The 23,896-nt window shown below is 42.3% G+C and overlaps 1 protein-coding gene across 43 annotated transcripts in view; it reads left to right on the plus strand.

The window, feature by feature from the left end:
- LOC6734891 (protein muscleblind) overlaps positions 1 to 23,896 on the plus strand; it is a 164,291-nt gene that overhangs the window by 105,795 nt on the left and 34,600 nt on the right. The window contains exon 2 of one of the 43 annotated variants that reach the window (XM_016168292.3): positions 13,963 to 14,029. The exons of the other annotated variants lie outside the window; for them this stretch is intronic. Coding sequence (XP_016028163.1) covers positions 14,018 to 14,029 — 12 coding nt within the window. The 5' untranslated portion in view covers positions 13,963 to 14,017. The remainder of the gene's footprint in view (positions 1 to 13,962; positions 14,030 to 23,896) is intronic. 43 annotated transcript variants of the gene reach the window in all.

Below are 23,896 nucleotides of genomic sequence, written 5' to 3' on the forward strand. Positions count from 1 at the left end.
CTTGAATTGAAGTACAGTGGTATAAACTGTATTAGTTATTGCAAACTTACCTCTAACTCTACATTTAAATTCTTAAAGAGAAAGTTATTTTATGCTGAACCCACCTTTTGAAATAGTAATTTCTGGCAACTTATTTATACCATTGTTCATTGCCTTTCTTCTTTCCCTTTTCACATTCCCATTTCCGTTTCCCTCACCCCAAAAGTGTCACATAAAATCGCAAATTACAGTGCTTGACCAATTTCCCCACCCCACCGAGCTGCCTGCCCTTTTCCTAGTCGTCTTTTGGCTCATTGTAGCAACTTTTGCCATTGGCCATTATTTTTGCTTTTGGCTTTGCTTGCGCTTTGTCAGTTGTTAACCGTTATTTAATGCACATTTAATTTAGTCGTAAATAGAGCGAGAGATAAGCACAGCGTGTGACAGAGACGAATAGAGTTGGAGAGCCACCCCGAATCGTGAGTTTCCGGTTTCCTCGCCAAAATGTCACGCAGGGGAGTTGTTGGTCCTCCTTTCGGTTGGAGACATAAAATTTCAAAAGTCGCCCGCATCTCAATCGCCTTTCAATTCTCTCCAACCTTTTTGTTGTTGTCCTGGCGCAGTAATTAACTAAATACAGCTTTGTAATGCCATCCGTGGGAAGCAGTGGGTGGTGGGCGGTTGGTTGGTTAGTTGTTGGGGTGGGGTGACTGGGTGGCACGCACATGTGCGGAATAAATCAAAGCGTTTGGTTCCCGGCTGAAATGGGTAAGGGGTTCGTTTTTCTCGTTGATTTTTGCAATTAGAGTAGGATCAAATCGGGAGGGGTGTGGCGAGTTCATTAGATGGCTTAGCCGAGCTTGGTGGAAAGTTGAACGGAAAAGCGGGCGGAAAAGCGAAAAAGGGGCCCCCAAAGAGTTGCCACTGAGTTGCAATCGATGCGTGCAATTAAATGCTGGCCAAAGCAAACATCCTGCAATGCCAGCGCCGAAGATTCGCCAGCTAATTGCTAATTGATAACAGTTCCATTTAGGAAGAGCTAGTATGTGGAAAACAAGTCGAAGCACAAATCGGCAACTTTAAATTAGAAAATTAGAGAGATTCCGCATCAAAAGAAAAGCAGGCATTATAAAACACTTGGTCGAAGCTAAGATATACACTTTGTATAATCAACCTTTTTAATTACATACAAAATACAAAATAACGTATTTATTAAAGCCAAAAGAAGTAGAAATCTCCTCATCAGCAATCATCATTTAAATTCAAATTCAATTTACTGCCGCTTTGCAATTGCCACCGGAATTCCCGAAAAGCTTGCCCCAAAGTCTTCCCTAAAATCTTGCTTAAACTCGGTACAAATGCGGCGGCATCTTAAGAATGGATGCCGGGGGCGAGTCCTTGGACAGGACATTGGCAGCTGGTGGCAACTGTTGCCGGAAGTGCCGGCGGATGTCCTTGCTAAACCGAATGGCTTCACCGCCGCCGCCAACCAGGAAATATGCCGCAGCACGAAATTAAAATCCTTCGCAAGAGCGAGAAAGAGAGCGAAAAAAAAAATGAGGAAGCAAGAAATAAGGATATTCAGCTGCATAACATTTCCAGACGCTGAGGTAATCTACGGCTTACATCATAAGTAAGAGGCTGAAAAACTCCTTGCTAATTCTTTTCGGTTGGAAATCAAAAAAGGATTATTAGCTCAAAGCTTTGTCGGGCTTGACGGATTTAATATTGGCTGATTATGTGCGTCTGATGTGGCAGTGGGGGCGGGGCCATAAGGTGGGCGGCGTGGGGCGCCCGTCGGGGTCTGTATGTGTGGGAACTCACACAAGTGACGGAAATTGCTGCATAAAGCGCGCTTGATTGAGTTGACAAGTTGTAATTTCATTGCCGGATCCGCGCGCTCACTTCATGCGCCTCTGGGTGGCAAACTGGGAGGTGGTTAGCTAGAGGTGGCTGTGCCACTGGGTGGATGGTGCCAGGATGATGCCAGGATGGGAAATGGCCTAAGAGGAATGCTGCGGGAGGAACAGGAGGTGAAATGCCATGAAATTGACGCAACATCTGCGCCGCCTGCGGGCACAAGTGCTTTTCGTGCGGCTCTCCTCGAACATGGTGCGTTGGTTTCAATATGGAGCTGGTTGATTGGGTTAGGAATGGATATCATTTATATATATATATATTTGTATATATTTATATATAGAGATATAGAGTGTGGGTAAAAGCCATAGCGAGTATATTGACTGTGGCTGTGGAATATGGGAAAGTTGGCTTCATTAGGTGAGGATTTTAAGCTATTATTTTTTAGAATACACATTCTACACTTTAAAGCCATGTTTAAACTTCGTTTAATGAAGATTTAAAAACGGAAATACTGTTGAAAGTGATAAGTTCCTTTTTTCCTACCTCAAGCTCAATTCCATTATGAATTGTCTTCTATTTATATCTTTTTCCTACCTGCTCGACTTTCAGGGATCAGCGAAACTTTTCCCACGCAATATGGTCCTTGCTAACAAAAGCCTCGAACCAAGGACGAATCCTTGGCGGAACTTCTTTGCATTGCTTCGATTTCGCCGCGCTCACGCAATGTTCTCAAGGTCCTGTCGAGGGATTTCTCTGCTGACAGGATGCACCTGCTTCGCTTCACGTTACGCACAAATCAACACTTTCGCTTTTTGCGCGGCAGTGGAGAAGGATAAAAAAGGATAACAAAGCCAGTTCCAAAGAAATAAATTGCTCGAGCGTCCTTTTGTTTGCGCTCAGACAATAGAAGGTCTTGGCAATTAGCGAGCGGATAAATCGAAACCAAAGAAATCGCAGGAAGTTCTGGCCGGGAAGTGTTGTCTCTTCTCCAATTTGGCCAACGAACTTTAGGGCAGGTTAATTAATGATGTGGTCGCCCTTTCTGGCTGACTTAACCCATCAAATTCTGCTACAATTTCGTAGCCTTATGTGGGTTTTAAATTTCTTTTCGTTGAACGAAAAATGTTTATTGCGCAACATATGCGAAAGTCGAGCAAAAGTTTATGTTAACTTTACGCATGATTTATGTGACCTTTCCTCCCCGGAAGCCCAAAATTCTCAATCCAAAACAACTTTACGGCAAACAAAATTAGCAAAACATGCGAAGCCATCAGCTTGAGTAAAAGTCAGGCCGGCAAAACTTGTGGATTTTTTTCTTCAGCCATTCTTTTTTGTTATTTTTTCAGTTTTTTGTTCGGCAAGGGTATCCTTTCGTGTTTAACATACAACCCCCATGTCCTGAAAACTTATTAAATTAAACTTCTACACATGTTTTTTTGGGGCCCGGATATGTTCAATCTATTGTACACAATTTTATACGCCATTCGGCCCAAAAAAAAAAAAATAAAGTGTGCAGTAGAAGTGGGGTTGGCGATTGTGCGTTCAAGTTTCATTTTGGACCGCTTATCGACATGCCAAATAAATCATTTTCTTTTTTTCTTCTGGGCCGCCTTCATTGAAATCTCAAATGTTTCTCTCTCTGATTATTTTGGCAAGCGAAAGCCTTTGATTTCGCCTTGAGATATGGGCTGTAAATCTTGTCGAACGCAAGAATTTGTTTTATTTTACTCAGAAAATTATGCCAGCGTCGAGTTACAAGGCGTACGAAAATAGGCAAGAAAAATACAATTTAACTTTACCATACTAACAGCTCGTAAACTAAGGCAAAAACAACACTCAACACTATTACTTAGCAAGTGGAAAAAAGGGCTGTGTGTGTGTGCAGATACATGCACATCCATAAGATACAATTGCTTTAACATATACAACTAACTGCGACGACTACACACAATAAAAAGCGCGTTGGCTTAGGTACACAACCGCTTTCTGAGTGCGTGTGTGTCTGTGTGTAAGCGGCAGGAGCAGGAAAAGGATACCACTACACAGTGAGAAAAAAGCAGGCGGCGACATTATGGCGCCAGTCACATAGTGTTGTCGCTCTTTTCTTTTCCCCTTCTGGCCCGAAATCGATGGGGTGGGCTGGAGTGGGTGGACCAACCCGCCCCCATTTCCCACCCACTCTCGAGAGTACAGGCCAAAGTCGTTCGCATACGAAATTTTTCGCTTTGTTCTGTTGTGGTCCTTGTTCTCGGGTCAAATGTTTCCTAGGATCGGTGAAAGTATACAAGGGGGTCGCTTTGGGGGGTGGGGTCAATGGGTGGCAGTTGGGTGAAAGTGGGGCGGGTCAAAAGTGTTGAAGTCGACGCAAACAAAGTTGCCTTTTGTTGCTGTTTTGGGAACTGCTGCTTGATTAGATTAGTGAATGATTCTCAATGGGCACATTGATTGGCTTAACGATTACTAGTAATCGATAGGTGGGAGAGAGAGTCATTCGATTTTGATTCGAAAGAAAGCACTTTGGGGTAGTCGATGTTTATTTAAACATGTTTTATTGAGGAAAATAAATAATGCAAATTAAACAGTTTTTCTTAAAAAGGCGAGTGAAAGCTTGTGGGCTTAGTACAGTAGTACTAAAGTTCTTTAGCATACAAATTAGTTAGTAAATATGATAATAAAAGAAAACCCATTCCAGCTGCCTTCCACTCTCCACTCTCCACTGCACATCAGCTGTTCGTCACCCACGGGGTTATTTATGTGAAATGTATCCATTTATACGATTTCGTTTTAGCAGGCTAACCTATAATTTGCTGCATTTTTAGCGCCGTGTTTCCATTTTTTTTATGGCTCTTTCGCCATAGTTGGTTGGCTGTCAGGACACAGGGCGTACTATATAATCGGGCGGGCTATGTGGCATGCTAGGGCTTTTCGCGAGCGGCTGAGGATGGTGGAAAATGCTGAGGGTTTGGTGGGGGTTGGGGGCTGCAGCCTGGCGGTGCCTGTCGCGGAAATGTACCGCAGACATGCAAACAAAACTTTTTACCCAGTGTAGTTGCTTCGCCTGGCACGCGAACTAACGGAATATTTGCCTGCCACACCCCCTGGGGCGGTGGCCCGCCCCCTGATGCCACCCCGCCCCTGTTTGTCTGTTTGCTCTGTTTTTATTATTACTCGTACTTCGCCACGGCGTAATGCAAACTTGTTTATATACGTGTGGCGTCGTTGTCCTTCTGTCGCCCAATGTCTGCATTGTCCTTTTTTTCCAATTTTTTTTTTTGTTCGCCCCCATTTGTTTGTTGGTCCTGTATTTTATTTTTTTGTTTCTCCTCCTGGCTTTTGTTGTGGTTCCCTTGGCCATTTCTTTGTTGCCTTTCACGAGTCAGCGGACGAGGTGTGAGTCAAAGTGCTTTCGTTTCGGTCCGCTCCGCCAAACTGAATTATAGTTTAATAAATTTATACATTTATTTCTGCAAGGAAGAGGCAGTCGAAAGGAACAGCAAACAAATGAATGGAAAGGCGTCTGAGTTTATTTAACATATGGCATGAATTTACAGGGCTTTAATCAGGACTCGAAAATGTAGAGACTGTTTTCAATATTAAATATAACATGCAAGTTCTTATAAAGATTCGTTTTCTCTTGCTTGGCAGCTTGTCAAAATAAGCATTTAAATATAAATTTATTTATCACATCTAACTAATTTTAATTAGTTTAGAGTTGTAAGAAAAGTACTTTTGCAAACGCAATTCGTATTCCAACAACTATTTATTTCACTGTACAGATTTCGTAACATTTCAAGTTTTTCCGCCCTTGTCGTTGATTTATTCGCGCCGCTCCTGTTAATTGCATTTTCACCGCACTTATCTGCTATAAATAAAATTATATAATTACCATGCATTCTTTGTGGACGCGAAGGAGGGTTTCCGCTGATGGCTTAGATACCTGCCCCCACCGCCAACACAACCACACACACACACACACAGGGGCAAATCCACTTAACGGTCTTGTGTGTGTTACTTAACGCGTGTTGCCATGGCAAAGAGTGGCCAAAACAAAAAGCACAAGCTGAAAGCCGAGCAAAACAAAGGCAACCGACTAAAATGCGCAAAAAGGTAAAAGGCAAAGAACACAGATACACAGATACACAGACATTAAAGGGTGGGTGGCGTCGGGTGGGTGGGCTTTTGGGCCATTTCCCATTGCCCATTTACATGCGCCCTCTTCTAGATGTTTATCCTTTTTAGTAGGACGCACCAGAACTCAAAAGGCGCCGCAACAAAGTGAAATTCTTGTTTTTTCCCCCTCGCCTAATTCGCTTTTTGTTTTTTTTTCGTGGAATTAGTGCTTGAAGAATTAACCAAAAGTTTGGTCAGGCGTTGCAGAAGAATGCCCAAAGATATCTGCTCAATTCAGGCCTCAATTAACGCTTAAAAGTGTGCTTGAGTGTCGTTTTGTGTACGGCTTAAAGTAAGTTCAAGATTTATCAGCTTTAAAAACGGATTTTGTAATCATATATCGATGTATTAATATAATTTTCGAAGGTAATTAGGGAAACTCCAGAGCTTAAATTGGAAAATATGTCCAAGTCCTGACAGTCGACTACTATTAGAGTGATTTAGCTTTCATCTTTGCTGTATCTTTTCTTGTGCTCCATATCGTATTATGCTGATTTCCTCGGGGAATCGAAGACATGTGCATAGCGCATAGAGTGAACATGGCCACTGACCTCCTTCACATATCCTCGTATCTTCGTATCCTGTTGTATCCTTCCCCTGCTAAATTATTTATTGCAACATGCACGCTTGTGCTGTTTCACCCCCTCACTTCTTGTAAATTTTTATGAGAATTTCGTGTTTAGAGCGTTTTGCGTTGAACTTTAAGTAATTGCAAATTGATTGAAAAAAAATAAAATAAAATAAAAGAACTGAGTGAAACTCGGAATGTGAATGGCAAATTACGCGCTTTATAAATTGTTTACGTGTAATGCTTTCAATTAATTTAATGCATCATCCCTATTCGCTCTTTCTTGCGGTTCTGCCCTCATTTGGCATGTGATAGCGCTTGTGTTGGCCATGTTTAATTGCTTGTAATTTGCACTAATGACGACGGCCACAACAACAAGTTTCTTTTTCCTTCGCTATCCCGTCATTAAAAGTGAATTTTATGGCTCGTGGCTGCCATAGATTAATACAAAAATCAATAGTTTCGCTTGCAAAGAAGTCTCATAATTCATTTATAAATCAGAACGAAAATAGAACTGCAACCATGTATAAGCTTTTGGCCACAAAATATATTTAACGAAAAAACATTTAGCTATCCCACTCCCACAAAATCACTCTGTCTCACTCTCGATCTAGTTGGCGCTTCGAGCTATTTACGCCATTTTTAATTGCAGCATGAAAAAGTAATTACAAATTTGCTTTGTGCCCTCCAACTTATTTTGGTCTTGCCCTTTTTTTTCAACCAAAGGGGCGGCAGGCGTGGCACTGAACTCAAACAAAATTATAAGCAAACACGCAAAACTGCCACAAAACTTGAAAACTGAGAGTTCGCCCACCCAATAGTACTCAAAAAAAAAAAGGGGTGAAAATTTGTAAACAAAAAAAAAAACAAAAATGTGAAAAAAACGTGAGGAAAAACCCCGAAAAAAATTATATTTCGCAGTCGTTTAGGATTTGAGTTGAGTTGGTATACGAAAGCCGAGTTTGGGTTTCGGTTTCGTCGAGGTTTTGGTGGTTTCGTTCGCTTTTTTTCTGGTTTGGTTTCTCCCGTTTTGTTTGGGTTTCTGTCTATGCGTCGAGACAGAAAAAGCATTTGTCGCTGCTCCTGGGCGTTTTGGCCAAGTTTGGGGTATAACTCCTTCGGCAGTGTTGAGCAAATTAATAAAAAGCAAGTGAAAGCAAGTGCAAACATCGCAGTCACTGCTCTCGGGCTATTCGCATAATTCGGAATCAAATTTGTGGGGGATTTCAGAGTAGTTGCATGGCTTTCATTTGGTAAATGGTGGCTGCAAAATATCAAAGGGTTAACGTAACGTGAAATCATAAAGGGAACAAGGGTGGTGTAAAAGGGTAGACAGTTTGTACAAAGACTGGAAATATTTAAGTTAGGAGTAAACCAGTTTAAAGCATTCATTTACTACTGGTAGCTGAAGTAGTATTTCTTGTAGTATTAATGGTTTAAAGGGATATATTTAAGCAACATTCCTTACTAGAACATCCTTGGCTTGGCGCACAAATATCGATATGGATTGGAGCCTCGAATGTAGGACCCTCCACAACATATGTTGCCCCATTCCATGCCACTTTGCACGTATTGCGCTCTTTGCAATTTGTTTTGTTGATTCTGCTGTTGATTTGCTCCAGTCCTGCCGCTACATTTACAAACAAGCACATATAGATCCCTTTTTTATGGCCCACTGCCGCCCACAATTTGGCAGTCCCATCTCCGTGAGAGCTTTGGGCCAGCGCTTGTGCGGAGGACTCCCTTCGAGTTTAATTTTGCTAATTGAAAAACGTAATAAGCCCGGGGGTTAAGCGATGGTGGACACACGTCGAAAGTTTCTCTCCATTTCCCTTCTACTTTTTTTTTTTTTTGTCTTTTGCGCACTCAGGTTTAGTGCATTGCGATGTAGAGTGCAAGTAAATACATTACACTGACCAACTGGAATTCGGTGCAGGAGCTCTGTCGCTACTCGAATTCGTTATAGGCGAAATTAAATTAAAATAAAATCTGCTCGAAAAGCGTCGGGAACAAAGGCAAACTAAGCAGCGCTTAAAACGAAATCCTCCTACTGTCTGTCTATCTGTCTGGAATTTAGCCATTTATGTAACCCCTGTGGCCCCATCTTTTCGAAACGACCACTGGGTTGGGTTGACCTACACTTGGCATTTTAGTTAATTACGAAACCGTCGAAAAGGGGTTTAGACTCTGCCAACTTTTTTCCACATGCCAAGCCCATTCTTTTTCCCCCTCGTTTGAGTGAAAATTGTCAGCGAATGCAGTTGCAGGATAAGGGAAAAAGGGTTTGCAGTGCGACCACCATATGAGTCTTCATGGTTAGTTGGTCCAAACCGGAAAAATCCAAAGCGACTCTGTGCATTTTGTTGATTGTGTCTCTCCGGCTAATGAAGATGGCTAAGCTGCGCTAAACACGGCAAAGAGGAATGAGTACAGCTGAACGATTGCTGTCTGGCTGAAAGGTAAAGACAAAAAAAGAAAAAAACAGAATGAAAATTGAATGGGCCAACGGGGAGCTGGGGCAGAGTCAATCCATATAGAACCAATTTAGGGCAATGCTCGGGGTTTAGGCCCACTTTTTGCCGCCTGCCAACTAATCATCGGCATATGGCTAACTGCAGCCGGCGCTCCGATTTCCTCTTAGCCAGTATGGAACTTCACTTCACTCCGTTTTAGGGCCGCACAAAAGCCGTTTTAATAACTTTTATAACTCCGGCTACTGGAGTATTATGAAAAAGAAAAGTTGTATTATTGAAACGATAAGTTCTGGGAGCGATGGAGCTTTGACTCGCTTTTTATGCACTATGCACTGACCGAAGTCATGCCTTTGTCCCTGCTAATTAACTTGTTGCGTCGTTTAATTAGCCAAGAGCCAGGAAGATAGAGAGATAATACAGGGAACTTTTCGCTCAACTGGATACTGCATTTTTTTAATCTCTCCTCTTTGTCCTAGTCGTTTTTTTTTTTTTCATTTTATTCCTGTACGCAGTAGCCGCCGCATTGTAAATTATGAAAATTAAACAAATGCCTGAAAGTTTTTTAATTAACCAGCGGTTAGCACTGAGTCCAGCCATCTCGCTCGCGCACTTCAACTGTCGCTGTCTCTTTCCCTGCGCCGCACTGACACTAATTGCGAACAAGCGCCTGAAATGTTTGCCAAAAATGTCAAAAGCTAAAAGCGAACGCAAATAAATTTAGCATAAATATTTATTATGGCCAAAAGGAAAGCGAGAGGGCCATAGTTAGCGAGCGGGACAGCGATAGCCCTGCAGTTTTGGCATTTTTGCTATTTGCACTGACAGCCTGACACTTGGCACATAAATCGAAACAGAAATTATGAGCACAACAACACCATCACCATCACCACCGCACGCCGCATTTTTCTCGAAATTGCATAATTAAATTGCCCAAAAAGTGGAGCGTCTGACGTCACCGCCCCCGCCATCTCGCTCGCACCCACCATGCCGAGCGACCCTCTCATTCACACTCGTTCGCACTCATTCATTCATTCATGGGGACAGGCGAGTCAAGTCGAGTCAACTCAAGTTGTCTTCGTCTCCTCTGGCTGGCACTTCTCTATAAATAATTGCATGCGAATTTGTCAAGCGTGTCAAGGCAGAAGGAATGCAGCAGCATCAGCAGCATCATCTCACCAGCGAAAGAGACGGCAACAACAACGGCGGTGGAGCGGAGGGGGTGAGAGAGATGGAGATGGGTAAAGTATCTCGAGGATGCGATTCGCAGTCGCGACAAATTTGCAATGTCTTCGGCATGCAAAGTGCGGCAACTTGAGTGCAAAAGTCGCATCATTATGCTGCACGGCGAAGTATACGCAGGCAGCTTACACATTACACATGTGCAATAAATAGTCGGGCTATATGTTTGGATCTGAATGATGTGTGGAGATATTATAAGAAAGGGCACACCGATGGCCAATTAAATGGGACTTCTCTACTTTTCGAGCTATAAAAGCTAAAGGTAGAGTAAGATGTTGCTCTTGTATATACATTGTTATTCAGTTTAAGTGAATTCAAGTAAAATTACTTATGTTACGCACTTGAACATGATCTACTGCAGCTAATTAAACTATAATTAATTGTTTATCTCGCCGGGAACTGGCATCATCAATCTTACCTATCTAATTTCATTTAACTTTTGCCTAGTCGTCCTCCATCTCAAGCTTCTCCAAGTTATGCTCTCTGTTTTAATTTAATTTCCAAACCCCTTGCAACGTAGAAAGTTTTGGCCCAAACACCAGTACACACACAGTACACATATCATGGCCAAAAATAAAATGATGCGAAAAATGGCGTGGAGAACTCGGTGTGTCTCGAATTTTGGCTAACTCGCGGCTGTCGCAGATTTTGACATGTTGCAGCCAGCGATGGTGGAAAATCAGGTGGGCTGGTGAAAGGTTGTTGTGGTGGGTGGGTGGATGAAACTCAAGGCTGCTGCTGGAAAGTTATATCCGCGCTCTCTGTCTGGTTATTCGAGCAAAAGTTGAAGCGGTAAGCAAGCAGAAAATGTCGCGCGCCTGTCAAAACTGTTGAGAAAAAGGGTTTCCTCGCCGCCTCCACACCTGAATTGCAACTGTCAGACTTGGCTAAAAGTGTGCACTGTCAATTTATTGCTGCAGTTAATTTGCATGAAATATAAATAAATGCCAAAACAACTTGAGACACCTCCGTGGCATCCACACGGCAGGATGCTGCCTGTCTAATGCCATTCCTCTCCATCTGCATCAATTTGATATGGCGTCTGGCGAGCATTTAAATTAAATTAGAATTTCTCTTGGTGTGTAATTTAAAACTATTTTGCATAGAAACTAAAGTGCGTCTAACTCTCTGCTTTTCCCTCGCTTTCCACTCGGCTCGCTTTCCTTGCTCTTTTTCACAAGCTGCCTGTGCTGTGCTGTGCAACCAACTTAAACTTGTTAAGCTTCAGGGAATTTTTAGCTTCGCACAGAAGAATCACCAGCAGCCAGCAGTCCACAGAGCCACAAAAAAAAAATTCGACAAAAAAATATAGAAAAAATGTTACAATATTTAAAACTCAACTTGATATGCGCCTGGGAGCTTACTGCGTCTTCCTGCGAGTGTGTGCGTTTGATTTATAGTGAGCTGGGATTAAGCTGTCTTTGTGCCCTGCAAGAATGTTGCAGGAAATTTTTAGTATAATGCACAGGAGCAGACGGCATAGCACTTGGCCTAAGACAAGTCTGTCCTGCTCCAGAGTTTCCCAGACTGGATTCGATTCAATGGAGATATCGTACAGCAGATATTGTGAAGCGGATGAAATTCATCAATGATAAAACTGAAAGGGTTTTGCATTTCCTGCCGAAAAGGTAGTTCTTTTTATCAGTTCCTTTAATACTAGTCTGAAACCTATTCAGGTGCTTTCAAGAATCTTTTGATTTAGCTGTTTAAAAATGGCAAAAAATCAAATAATTCCAAGTTCTCATTGAAGTTATTCCTTAAGTTCATATTCAATCTGTAAGACTCTTTTTCGGATTGGTCTATCCCTACCACCAATCCAAGTAATGTAATCGATTTTAGAGCAAACCATTCTCTAGAATTACTAAGCCGAAGCCATTTTCCTGGCGGTTCAATTGACTTTTAATCTAATTAGCCCATTGTGAGCATAAGACCCTAGAAAACGAGCACCACAAAAATCAATATAGAAATAAAACAACTGTAAGGCGCAGCGTAACAGGAAACGTATGAAAAATGGCGGCGCATAACGATATATTGATATACCTTATATACATATGTACAAGTTGTCTACGTATGTTTTTCGATATATACATATATATATATATGTATTTACGCAGTGATGACGACAACATCGCCATTGTTAATAGGATTACGAAGCACAACTAGAACAACAAAAGTAAGCGGAGGGGGGCGAAGTAGACGAACGACAGAAGTAAAGCAAAGCTAACGGCATTAGCAATGGCAGAAAACCCCAAAAGCGAAAAAAATCATTTATAGTAAAATCCGAATAAAAAAAAAGGAAAAGAATACAACGATAAGCCAAAACAGAAGTAACTGACAGAACGAGACGAGGATATGTACGGCGAAAGAGAGAGGGGCATATCCTTGCAGAACGAGAGGGCAAACAAAAGTAAATTAGATTGTGTGGCCCATTAAGGCATTAAGATTTCATTGCACTCTCACCCTCTCGCTCGCACTGCTCAGTCGGTGGCATTCCGTAGGATAGGATAGAATAGGCTACCCCTGCCACATGGGACACCGTTTGTTACCCTCGTGACAGAGAAACTGCGATACAGAGCAACCTACGGCCCCTCCCCCAGTGGCATACATGTGCGGCACTTAAAGCGTCGCCGTCGCACTTTAGGGGTTTCGCTTAAGTCGCTTTGTCACACAGAAAGAAATGCACCTAGTATCCTATTTTTGAAGATTACATACTTTTTTTAAGGGCTTTAAGGGCAATTTCAATTGTTCCCACCACAAATGGGAATCAATTTCTATAGAATTTATCAATCATGAATGGATCTTTAAGTTTATTTATATGAATTACACCTTGTAGCGAAATGTAAATGCGCAATTTGTTTTCTTACAGGAAAATATCCTTTAACAAGAGATAAGATGACAATATCCCTTCAATATTGTCGTTTCCCCCGGTGCACTCTCTTTCTAAGCCTTCCACCTCCACGCCTCCCTGTTTTGCCCCACACACCGCACTACATCGCTTCATTTTCATTTTTTCGCACTTGAGCGTTTCTGTGTTGACTTGTTAGGCAGCTCGTCGCATCCTCGAACCCCAGAAAAAATCTCGGGCTACGTGACTTTTTGCGGTTTGCTTGGATTTAGCCAGCGAAAAGTGCTAAAAATTGCCCAATCCGCCGCAACACCCCCATTGGGCCATCATTTTGTTTAATGACCTTGAAGCAGAAGCGTGAGTCGAAATGTATCTTGTATCTGCCGGATGTCCTTTGCTCGAGTTCCATTCTATTCGCTTCTAGTGGCCAGCTAAATTTAATGGACCGTGAACCGTCGAGTGTGTGCGTATTCACTCTTTGTTTGCGGACTTTTAGGCGCTCGTCGTTGTTTGGCATTTGACTTAATTTAAAGTGCTGGCGACTAAGTGCAATTGGCTGTGAGATGACAAGTGTTGAGGACGAAAGGCCGAAGGAAACGTGTTGGGATCGGAAACGGAAGCGCTAGGCTAAATAAACTAGGAAACTAAGTAATTTTCGTGTGTGTATATAGGGAATTGAAACCCAATAGACCGAACTCTGAATAGTTGCAAGCGCTCGACCCCAGTCATAATTAAATTCTGAGCACTGAGAGCATCTTTGTACTAATTGTTATTTTATATGAAACCCTTGAGTAACCCCAACTATTTATTCCTTCTTCTATTTCCAGGTAAATTTCAAGTTACAGCGAAGTCTATGCCCAAATAACTCCCATTCCCCCTCAAATGCCGGCCTTTGTGAGTAATTTAATAAATTTATTTGAGACACTCGAAACCCGAGAAGTGTGGGGCAAGTGGGCAAGTTGAGCAAACATTTCGTAATTTTCAATTATGGGGAAAACATTTCGGGGGCCTTTGTGTCAGCAGCACACATGGTCGTAAAATGTTTTGTTTGTCGGTTAACCGGAATTTCGCATAATCATTTGCATACATAATAAAAATTCCCCAAATCATGAGCAGTAGCTGGAACCTCTGACCAACTATTTATGCTGATCATCATTAACGGACCTTTCCGCAAGAAAAGCCGAGATTCAACGGACAAGAAAATTAATTTATGTGCCGAAAGGGTTGTGAACCGATTCTCTTCCTTTTGCTTTCCCACTACTCCTTTTATTTGAGGGAAAACTAAACTCCTTGAGAGAGGGATGCTGCTGGGCAGGAATAGGAATCATTAATATGCTGAGCCGTGCATGTGACAAAGGACACTCGCTAGCCATGGACATGGAGGACAACAATGCATGATAATGTGCTTATAAATATATTGTCCAGTTCGGATTCGATGTATCTCAAGGGTTGTCCATCTCATCTAGGGCTCTTTTCTTTTATTTTCCCAGGCCCAGAAACTTGTTTGGATTTTTGGGAATTTTCGCAGTGGGCTTGTTTGATTTTTGGCGTTGATAACAAGTTCAGTGCACGAAGGTCAAACGAAAGTCGTTCACACGTTCGGCAAACACTCACACAGATCACACAATTAGCAGCTGGCGTTGAGTGACCATTTGCTCTCTGTCCAAAAGTCCAAGGATACGCCGATTTGCGAAGCAGCCACCCCACAGGATGAATCCTTAATAAATTCCGAAATGGGACACGCGTTTGCCACGAATCCTCCATCTCCATTTCCAATTCCCTTCGCTTAGTTGTTTATGCACTTCCTGGAGACATTTTATAGTTTTTTTTCCTCCGCTCTGTGGATTTATCGCATTTTATTGAGATGAATTACACAAACACACTCGCCCCAAAATGAGGGTCAATGCTGGTTTTTCCCTTACAAGTATTAATGATATGGGATTTGGTGTGATCTACTCCCGATTCCTTGCTGTCCATCAATACTCGGGCTTAACCCTAGACAGGACAGTAAAATCAATAGCATTCGCAGCTGGGGGAAGAGAGCAAACAACAATTTTAATGTCCTTTCGGTCGGGGGCGTTCATAAATTTTTATTACGTAATTGAGTTTGTTCGGTTTAGTTCAGCCAGGGGGTTGTTGTTGATGCTTGCAAATGTCTTGGCATGAAACAATAAAACCAAATGTTGAAATCGTCGGAAGCCATGGGGCCATTCTCTCCACCCCGAGCATTATTAATAAATACAAATTCGTTTTGGGGTAAACGGACGTCAGAGGGTTAGCTTGGCAAAAAGGGATCAATAAACGTTAAGGGAATTGCAGCTGCAAAGGGTTTAAGGTGTTGCGAAAAGTATGGAAATGAAATATCAGGAGTATTCAAGGTGTGAACATTCGAATATAACGCATACGTTCTTGTTTGCAAACTAACGCATTTTATTGATACCTGTCAATATCTTATTGAAACGCCCAAAAAACCACTCACATATTCGGTTAACAGCGTTAAAACGATTTCTTATTCATTGCGTTCGATTGGCCACGAAAAAGGCAGCAGCAGGAGCAGAACTAAACATCTGCATTTTCATTATTAATTGATTTAGCTCGCTTTTCAGTCCGCTTTCCCCGCCGCCTGCTCAATATTTTGACAGCAAACACGCGCCGACGAAACACCCAAAAATACTGGCCAAAAAAGAAATGCCTGAAAGAGAACAGATAAAGGAACAATAAATTTACATAAATTACCCGCATGAATGCCAAATTCCAGATTCCGGGTGGCGGACCAAGAGGGAGGCACTCGACAAAAGTGTCCCAAATGGGAAGCGGCAATTCAATAAGGCGGAGTGAAAGGCAAACCTGAATTATGCGGCACGTTCCACACGTAACTGGGCTTCGGGTTTCGAGCTCTCAGAGGTTCCTCCTCGGTATTTGGCATTTATTTTTTGGTTTGGGGTGCCATACGCATGGTATATGAAGACATATCCCGTAAGCGAAGAATGTCGCGCAATTAGCATGCTAAGATGATATGATGAGGTACAAAGGACGCTAGCGGCACACGCCCATAAATCAAGGGGAGCGGACACCGTTAGAAGGTGTCCCATAACCGGATAGATCTCAAGATCCCGAACCCTTTTTATCGCCCGAACAATGGGAAGAGGACTTAGCTCGTGGCGGTGAAAGGTCGAGGTGTCATCGTCCTTTATCCTTATCCCGTTTCCCGATTCGAGTGTCAACAATAAACAAATTTGTTTTACATTCCCCACACACCACCAAACCCCCTTATCCAGACCACCGCCGCCCCACAATCCTTTTTTATTTTATTTATTTATTTCGCTGCAGGACACACAACCCTCGAGGAGTCGTCGTCCTGGCAATCATGACATTTTCCCCTCCGACTTGTGTCTTTTTTACTATTATTGTTATTATTGTTTCATTTCGGGGAGCCGGCCGTGTAAATGTTTCTGCTGCCGATGGGCCCGGCTTTTGGCCCTGTCAAATTGCTGTCAACATTTCCAACCAGTTCCAGTTTAATAATGTAAAAGTTTTCCTTCACCTTCTCACTCACTTCTCGGCTCGGCTCGGCTTTATTCCCGAAACTGTTGTCAATCGCGTGGGGGCAGATAAACTTGGGATTTGTTGCACACAAAACTTTTTCGTTCTTGTTAATTAAACTTGAATGTGTGCGTGTGTCGGCGGTTTCCACGGGTAATAGAACCGGAAAATGCGCCAAAAAGTAGCGACATCTAATGAGATTGCGGGCCCGATCTAATGGAGTTTATCCCACACACACAATTGTCTGGTGTCATTTGAGTTCTTAAATCGAAAGAAGTTGCTTTGTCTTGTTGTTAAAAAATGATGCTTTATAAAACTACTTTAAATATGTGCGACTTAATTTTGTACTTGAATATCTGTACCCTTAGTATGGATATTTGATTATAAAAGTTTTTACATATAATTATGTCTTATCGTCTAATTGCTTCCTCACTTTTTTCCTCCCTTTATGCTGTAATTGGAGTTTTCTCTCTTCTATTTTACTTGCTAATTGGATCAAATCAACAAAATCCTAGCACCTCATCACTCTTTCAACCCCCGTTGCTCTTTTAATTCCCACTCAAGAGCTCTTTGACTCACTGCCATCACTCAAAGGGAGAGAGAACAACAACCCTTCGTTTGTTTTTCTCTTTCTCCAGCGGCTTATAAGAAAGCACTTCCGGTTCTTGGAGTCGCCAGGAAGCCTTCTACAATGCAAAAATTCTTGGCTTTGATTTGTGCGCTTGACTTCGGACTTGGAATCGGATTCGTATTCGGTTTCCGTTTCCCCACTCTGAGCCCTCATTTTCCCTGGGGGGTTGGTTGTGCTAAGCTTACGTCATCAACACCATCGGGGGGCTTTGCGGAATGCGAATGAGTCATCCCACCCCCTTGAAAGTCCAGTGCACCACTATCCGATTTCAGTCCGCCCACGTAATTGCTTCCTGCAGATTTTCGGACATCGGAGCGTGCATAATTAAGCGCTTTTGGATTGTATTTTAGGGCACTTAAAAATGTCAGACGGAAGCAAGTGGGTTGATTGTGAAAGCCCGAGGCAAACACCTGTCAAGTTTTTCCTAGTCCTACCACTACCATTGCAGCGCCCTCTGGCGACGGCCGTCTGAATCACACACGATGCATGGGGGTTTCGAGGGGTTCGAACGCCCCCCGCTGACGATTTTGCCAATCAAACTTTGGGTGGTCTGCCGGTGACACAAGCTAGAGAGAACTCCTTTGAATCGACAAGGTGGACAATCGATGGATTTTCACCGGTCCCTGCGTATTTATTGGCATTATATTTATAAATGCCGCAATGCCAGACCCAACTGCCAAGTGGCTTCCTGTATATCACAGGGATGTGTGCACTGAGCGAAAACATTTTAACCCACAGAACCCATCACAATTGACGTTGACTTTAGTGAAAGTCTAGCCTGATTTGAAAATGATTTGAAAAATAACCCTTAAAACTTCTTATACGACGATTCTCTGCTGATCATGGTCGTATACGCTTATAAACTTGATCTCTTGATCTGAATCCCAAATTGGCAAAACAATGTACTCAATCATTTTCCTCCGTGTTTGTGTGTGCGCCTAGATGGCCTGTCACTTTTTCGGTTTCCTAAGCAGCAGCAGCAATAACAGCAGTGGGAAAACCTCATGACAAATTCATTTCACTTACACAAGACTGAGCTCCTGTGGCTAGCCAACAACAAAAGGTTCCGTCAAGTGTGGGCGCCAGGGAGGTGGAAAATGGGCGGGGGCAGCTGGAGGGAAGGCTGGAAAGTATGACCTTGGATTGAGGTAGGTGACCCAACGGGGGGGAAAATTGCGGAAAATACTGTGATATACGTTGAGCCGGGATAAACAGGCTGGATAAGAGGATTAGGGTGAACTTATGATGTGTTTTTCTTCGGAATCGATAAATATTTGAACCTTGAACGATGAATGGATCGATTAACCGGAAAATGAAAAAGTGGGCGTCCAAGAAAATGTGGGGCTATTCTTAGAAATGTGCCGTTGTTCAAGTTTTTTATTCTGTGAAATTCTTAAAGGTGCGGATACTATACAACAGTGTACCCACTGTGCTAAGCTAAGCCACCAATCATTTGTCATGCTTATAAAATAATAAATTGACTTGCTTTTCGTAATAAATTCAATTGGTTGAGTGTGGTAAATGGTGTGCCCTAGACCAGATATTGATTGAACTATCATTTGTGGCCGGACATATCTCCGGCCACAAAACAAGGCCCAAAACTTGGCATAATTGACCATAAACCGTCCATCGGGCAATCAACTGCTCACCGCCTGCACTTTTTAATCAACTTTAGCGAGGGAAAAAGGTCTATCGTTGGCATAACTCAGTGGTCGGTCCTCGGTCATCGTTAGAGCAAGAACTTTGCCCATCGAGCAGATGCTGGCCTCTAATCGAACAAAAAGTCCGGGTCCGTCCGAGTACGAATACGAGAATACGAGTACGGGTTCAAGTTCCAAGTCCAAGTTGAGTAAACTACCCCGTGGAGATTGCTGGACCAGCCCAAAGTCTTGGCAACCCCTGGTCCTCATTACAAATAAATATCTTTGACTATTTATAATGCCGCAGGGAGCACACCTTCGTCTCGTGTTCCCTTTCCACCCGACTTCTGTGCAAATTATGCAGATTAGAGGGTCAGTTCACAGCTGTCGGTTCGGTTCAGTTCGGTTCGGGCTGTCTGGCACCTGGATTGGATGGATAAAAGTGTAGGTAAGCAGGCGCCTTAAGCTGCAGCCTCCTGTTGCCTTGGATTTACATAAGAATCGAATTTAATCTTTGGCCGCATAATTTGCCACAATTTATTGGTAAACGGGGCGCCCTCATTGAATCTAATTTGATGGTGTTTTCCGTGCCAAAAATGGTGCTCAAAATGAGTTCATAATAAGCTTATCTGGGTCACATGTGTTGGGCACGGCTGGTTAACTTTTTTATTTGGCGCCCAAAAGTGGGCCACAAACAAATGGAAATCGTTGGCAACAGTGGGTGTTTCTATTCCTATTTTTTTTTATTTAGAACCCGGTTCACTTTCATTGCCAGCAAACGTAGGCATTAATTTGTTTTACTTTTGCAATCTTATCAGTGGGTCGTAATTTTAATTGAGTTTTGACTGGTTTTTACAGTTTTTTGGCCAGCAAACAGCCTAAAATCTGGCATAGCAATTGTATATGCCACTCGTATCGCAACGGCCCTCTATCTCTCTTCAATATGTCAGCTCTAAACAATGGCGTTCCACTCGAAGCGTGAAATGTCAAAGGGGCCAAAAATGGGAAAGCTAAAAAAAAGTAAAGCCAATTTCCTGACATATCGCTCGGGCTGTTGGAAAACGCATTCTTAGCCTGTGTTCGACAAAGCGCAATGAACAAAAAAATGTGGAGAAAGCCGGCAAACGCAATGCTTTGTTTTCGTCCGCCGAGTGAAGTGCAGTGGTGTGAACGGGTGTGTGCGGCTTGATTGTAGATAAATATGACAATAAAATAGTCATAGAGCAAGGGCCACTGCAACGCAACGTTGTCAGCTTAAAATAGCGAAAATATTGCGGTACAGTTGGCTCCAAAATGTGCGCTCTATACATATGTGACGTGCGAAAGGGCTGACAGCGATGCAAGCGCAATTTGGCGCCATCTGTCGGTGGGGATAGTAAACTCGTGTGGGCCGTGGGTGGTGTTACGTAGGTGGGGAGCTACAAGGGCAACGCACGTGATAAGCATATGAAATTTTATGGCAACTCTATTTGTAACTTTCACTGGCTGCACATGTGTGCGTGTGTGTGCTTGTGTGTGGGTTGCCAACAACTTTTGCTTTGAAGTTTGTCCGTCTCGCTCGCACATTCGACAGCCACGCCAGGATCTTGCCCCCACCACCCACTTTTTGTGTGTGCGCTGACTTGGAAAATACTTTTTGTGATAACATTTTATGGCTTGACAAGGCAGCAGCATCTCGAAAAAATAGAGTGGGAAAACTCAGAGTTTCTTGCAATTTTTCCTTAACGAAAGAATTATAAAAGAAATGGCTGCAACTCAGGATGGATGGCTGGTTGGGGGAAAGGGGGCAAGGCTAATGGTTCCAGTGCAGGGCATCAATTTGCAATATGACAGCTGCCTATAAATAGCCAAATGACAATGCCAACTTTTGCATTTTCCATCCGACATTGATGGAAGTTTTTGCACCGAAGGTAAAATATTTGTATGTTGTCACTACAAATCTGCAAAATAAATTATTTTTCTAAAGTATGGCAACTATTTGGTAAATCTTGTTTAGCTATGTACATGGTAGACCTTGATTTTAAAAATGTGCCAGTTAAATATTGATTTAGTTTAGTTAGAAACTAAAAATGTTGCTTTTTGTGAGAGCGTCCGTGCCAAATTTAATGTCATTCACATTTTGACAAAACAATTGCGGTAGCTTACAAAACTGGTAATTATATTTTTAAAGACCATTCAAAGGGAATTAAAAACGCGAAATCAAGTGGAACTGGGGGCGAGAAAATAAGCACGCATGCTTATGAGGTCATTCAACAGTCATAAAATGTTCGCTTTGTGGTTCCGCAGAGTCCCAAACAGACATTTGTCGCCCAGCATGCCCTCTCTGTCGCTCACTTTCTCCCTTTCCCCCTTTTATATCCGGCGCGTGTGTGTGTGTGTGGGCAAATGCATTTGTGTTTGTCATTGCCACTTAGCCTTATTAGTATGTGCAGCGGGCAGCGGGCAACGGGCGTCTGTTTGGCTGACTGTCGGTCTACCCTTTTTGGCCAAAGTGGCAATGAAGCTTGCCAAAAAGGATACACGGTGCACTGCACATGCCGCACACAGAATCGCACGCACACAAGCTCACTGCTCTCGCCTTGCAACGTCATGTAAGCAACGCCAGAAGTATGCAGCATTTAAATATACATATATACATATATTCGTATACTTTTGTGGGGCCTGGGACATCAGACAGCTGCGCAATAACTGTACATTAAAAGTCATTGCATTCATGATATTATTTTTTATGTATTTCCACCCAGCACCTCTCACCTCTCCTTATTTTTATATGCGATTTTTTACGAATTTTTCCCTCTGTTAGAACTGAAATTTTTTCTCATTTGTTTGCCTGCCCACCGCTGCTCATCATTTGGCCCGCCGTTCTGTTTGTTTGTTTGCAGGCCTCTGGGCGCCTGACACGCCTACAAACACTCACAAAAAAGCAGACACAACGAAATAAAAAAATGCATTGTAAAAGTCCCTAAGCGGGCAAGCGCTAATGCTTTGTTGATGAACAAAAACCTCTGCACAAAAAAAAAAATAGAATTGCAAAATAAAATACCACACGGAGTGTGCTAAAAATATTCATAATATTTTTCAGTTAGACTCAACAGTTGGCAATTTTTTTCGCAACGAAGAGAAGAGTTCAACCAAGAGGCAGTTTAAATTGAAAAAATAAAACTTAAATAGAAATTGCCCATATGCATAATATCACTTTAAGTGATGTTAAGTTCAAAATCCTGCTTTTAAAAGGATCTGTAATTTAGGACAATTTCTGTCTTTAATTAAATGCCAATTATAAATGTTGGCCACAGAATAAATTAAGCTCAAATGAAATCGTTTGACTAAAAATCACAAAAACTCTTCATTTACATACAGGTGTGTTTATCTCGTAAAGAGAAAACTGCAGACTAGCCAGAACTTTAATAAATGAGTGCAGAAAATAAATTCTTGAGCAATTTATTCGAGCTTAAATTTATTTGACACTTGAAAGAAATATAAAAAAAAATATTGCAGGCCAATAAGCTGCCAGAGGCCAACAACTTTCTCAAAACAGCAAAAGCAAATTAAATGCAATTCAATTTCTAAAATCAAATATCTCTGACATATTGTGTCTTCTATACATATATATATATAAGTATATACGAATGCTTATACATATGTATATATAGTGAACGAGGAACACATGTTAGACAATCAAAAAGAAAGGAAACCGAAACAAGTTAACCACAAAACGGACAAGCAAGGACTTTTGGTGGTGTGAGGAAAGTAGAGAAGGGACAATTTTCCACTTGCTGGGCTCCTTGGGTTTGCTTCGGTTTCCGCAAACACGGCAAAAGATGTTATCCTTTATCCTTTTTATTTTGCGAAAAATTCAATATTTTTCAAACAAACAACAACACCCAGAAGCTGGGGAACGCACATCGAAGGATAACATATTAAATTTGCCAACAGCAGCCAACAGGACTGGCAAAGGGACAACGCCATAAAGACAAGAAATCAATTTTTTTCTTGCGTAACGCTGAGCAGAGAAAACAATTTTCTAACAATAAAAAATTGCCCATGCGATCGAAGGACCCTCACACACTCACTTATGTGTGCTGGGTCCTTTAAAATCGAAAGCAACGGAAACATAGCCGGGTGTGTAGCAAATCATAAAAAAAACCGAAGGGAGAACGGCATGATGAAGGGGCTCTGTCAAGTCATAAAAAACAGGGAAGAGGCAATAAAAAATGTGGGGAGGGGGGTTGAATGAATCGAAGGATGAGGCGAGGCCTTAGATATAGATCCTGGTCGAAGGACTCGAGATTAGTCGGCTGGCCAAAAGTGGAGACTCTAATTGAGGTGAAAAATCCCTGGAAAATTCCCTGGCTTCTCTCTTTCAGCTGTCACTAGCAACTAACTTTTACAAAAATATTTCTGCAGGCAAACATTGATTTTCTTAAATTCTGTTGCAAAGTTTAACTAGCTTGGAATTTAATTCCAAAAACCCTGGATTCTTAAAGATCTTACACTTGCTCCTCACTTTCGCCACATTGGTCACACATGTCCCCTTCAACTAATAACGAGCCTCATTTTGTGTAAATCGATAAAGTTGTAACATGGCAACATCAGTGGCAAAGGAAAAAAGTTTATTTTTGTTAGCAGAAAAGTTTTCCTTCCGTTCGGCGGGGTAATATTATCGCATGTTGCAGTGCCGAGCGTGTTGACAATTGAATTATTTATGTGCCTTTGGGTCTGCGCGTCTCGCAGCGATCCCGCTCGCTTCAGTCTGCTGGCCTTTTGTTTGCGCATTGATTGAATCCTTTCGATGTCCTGGACGCTCGCCCATTGTCGAGCCAGTCCAGCTGATATGCGCTTTATGCAGTTTATTGGCGATTACATTCACTCAAGAGCACCACAACGTCCAATCATTTCGTCCTGGTCCTCTTCGTGGTCCTGGTCCTGGTCTTGGCTTTGCTCAAC

This window comes from Drosophila simulans, chromosome 2R (assembly GCF_016746395.2).
Source record: "Drosophila simulans strain w501 chromosome 2R, Prin_Dsim_3.1, whole genome shotgun sequence".
Lineage (NCBI taxonomy): Eukaryota > Metazoa > Arthropoda > Insecta > Diptera > Drosophilidae > Drosophila > Drosophila simulans.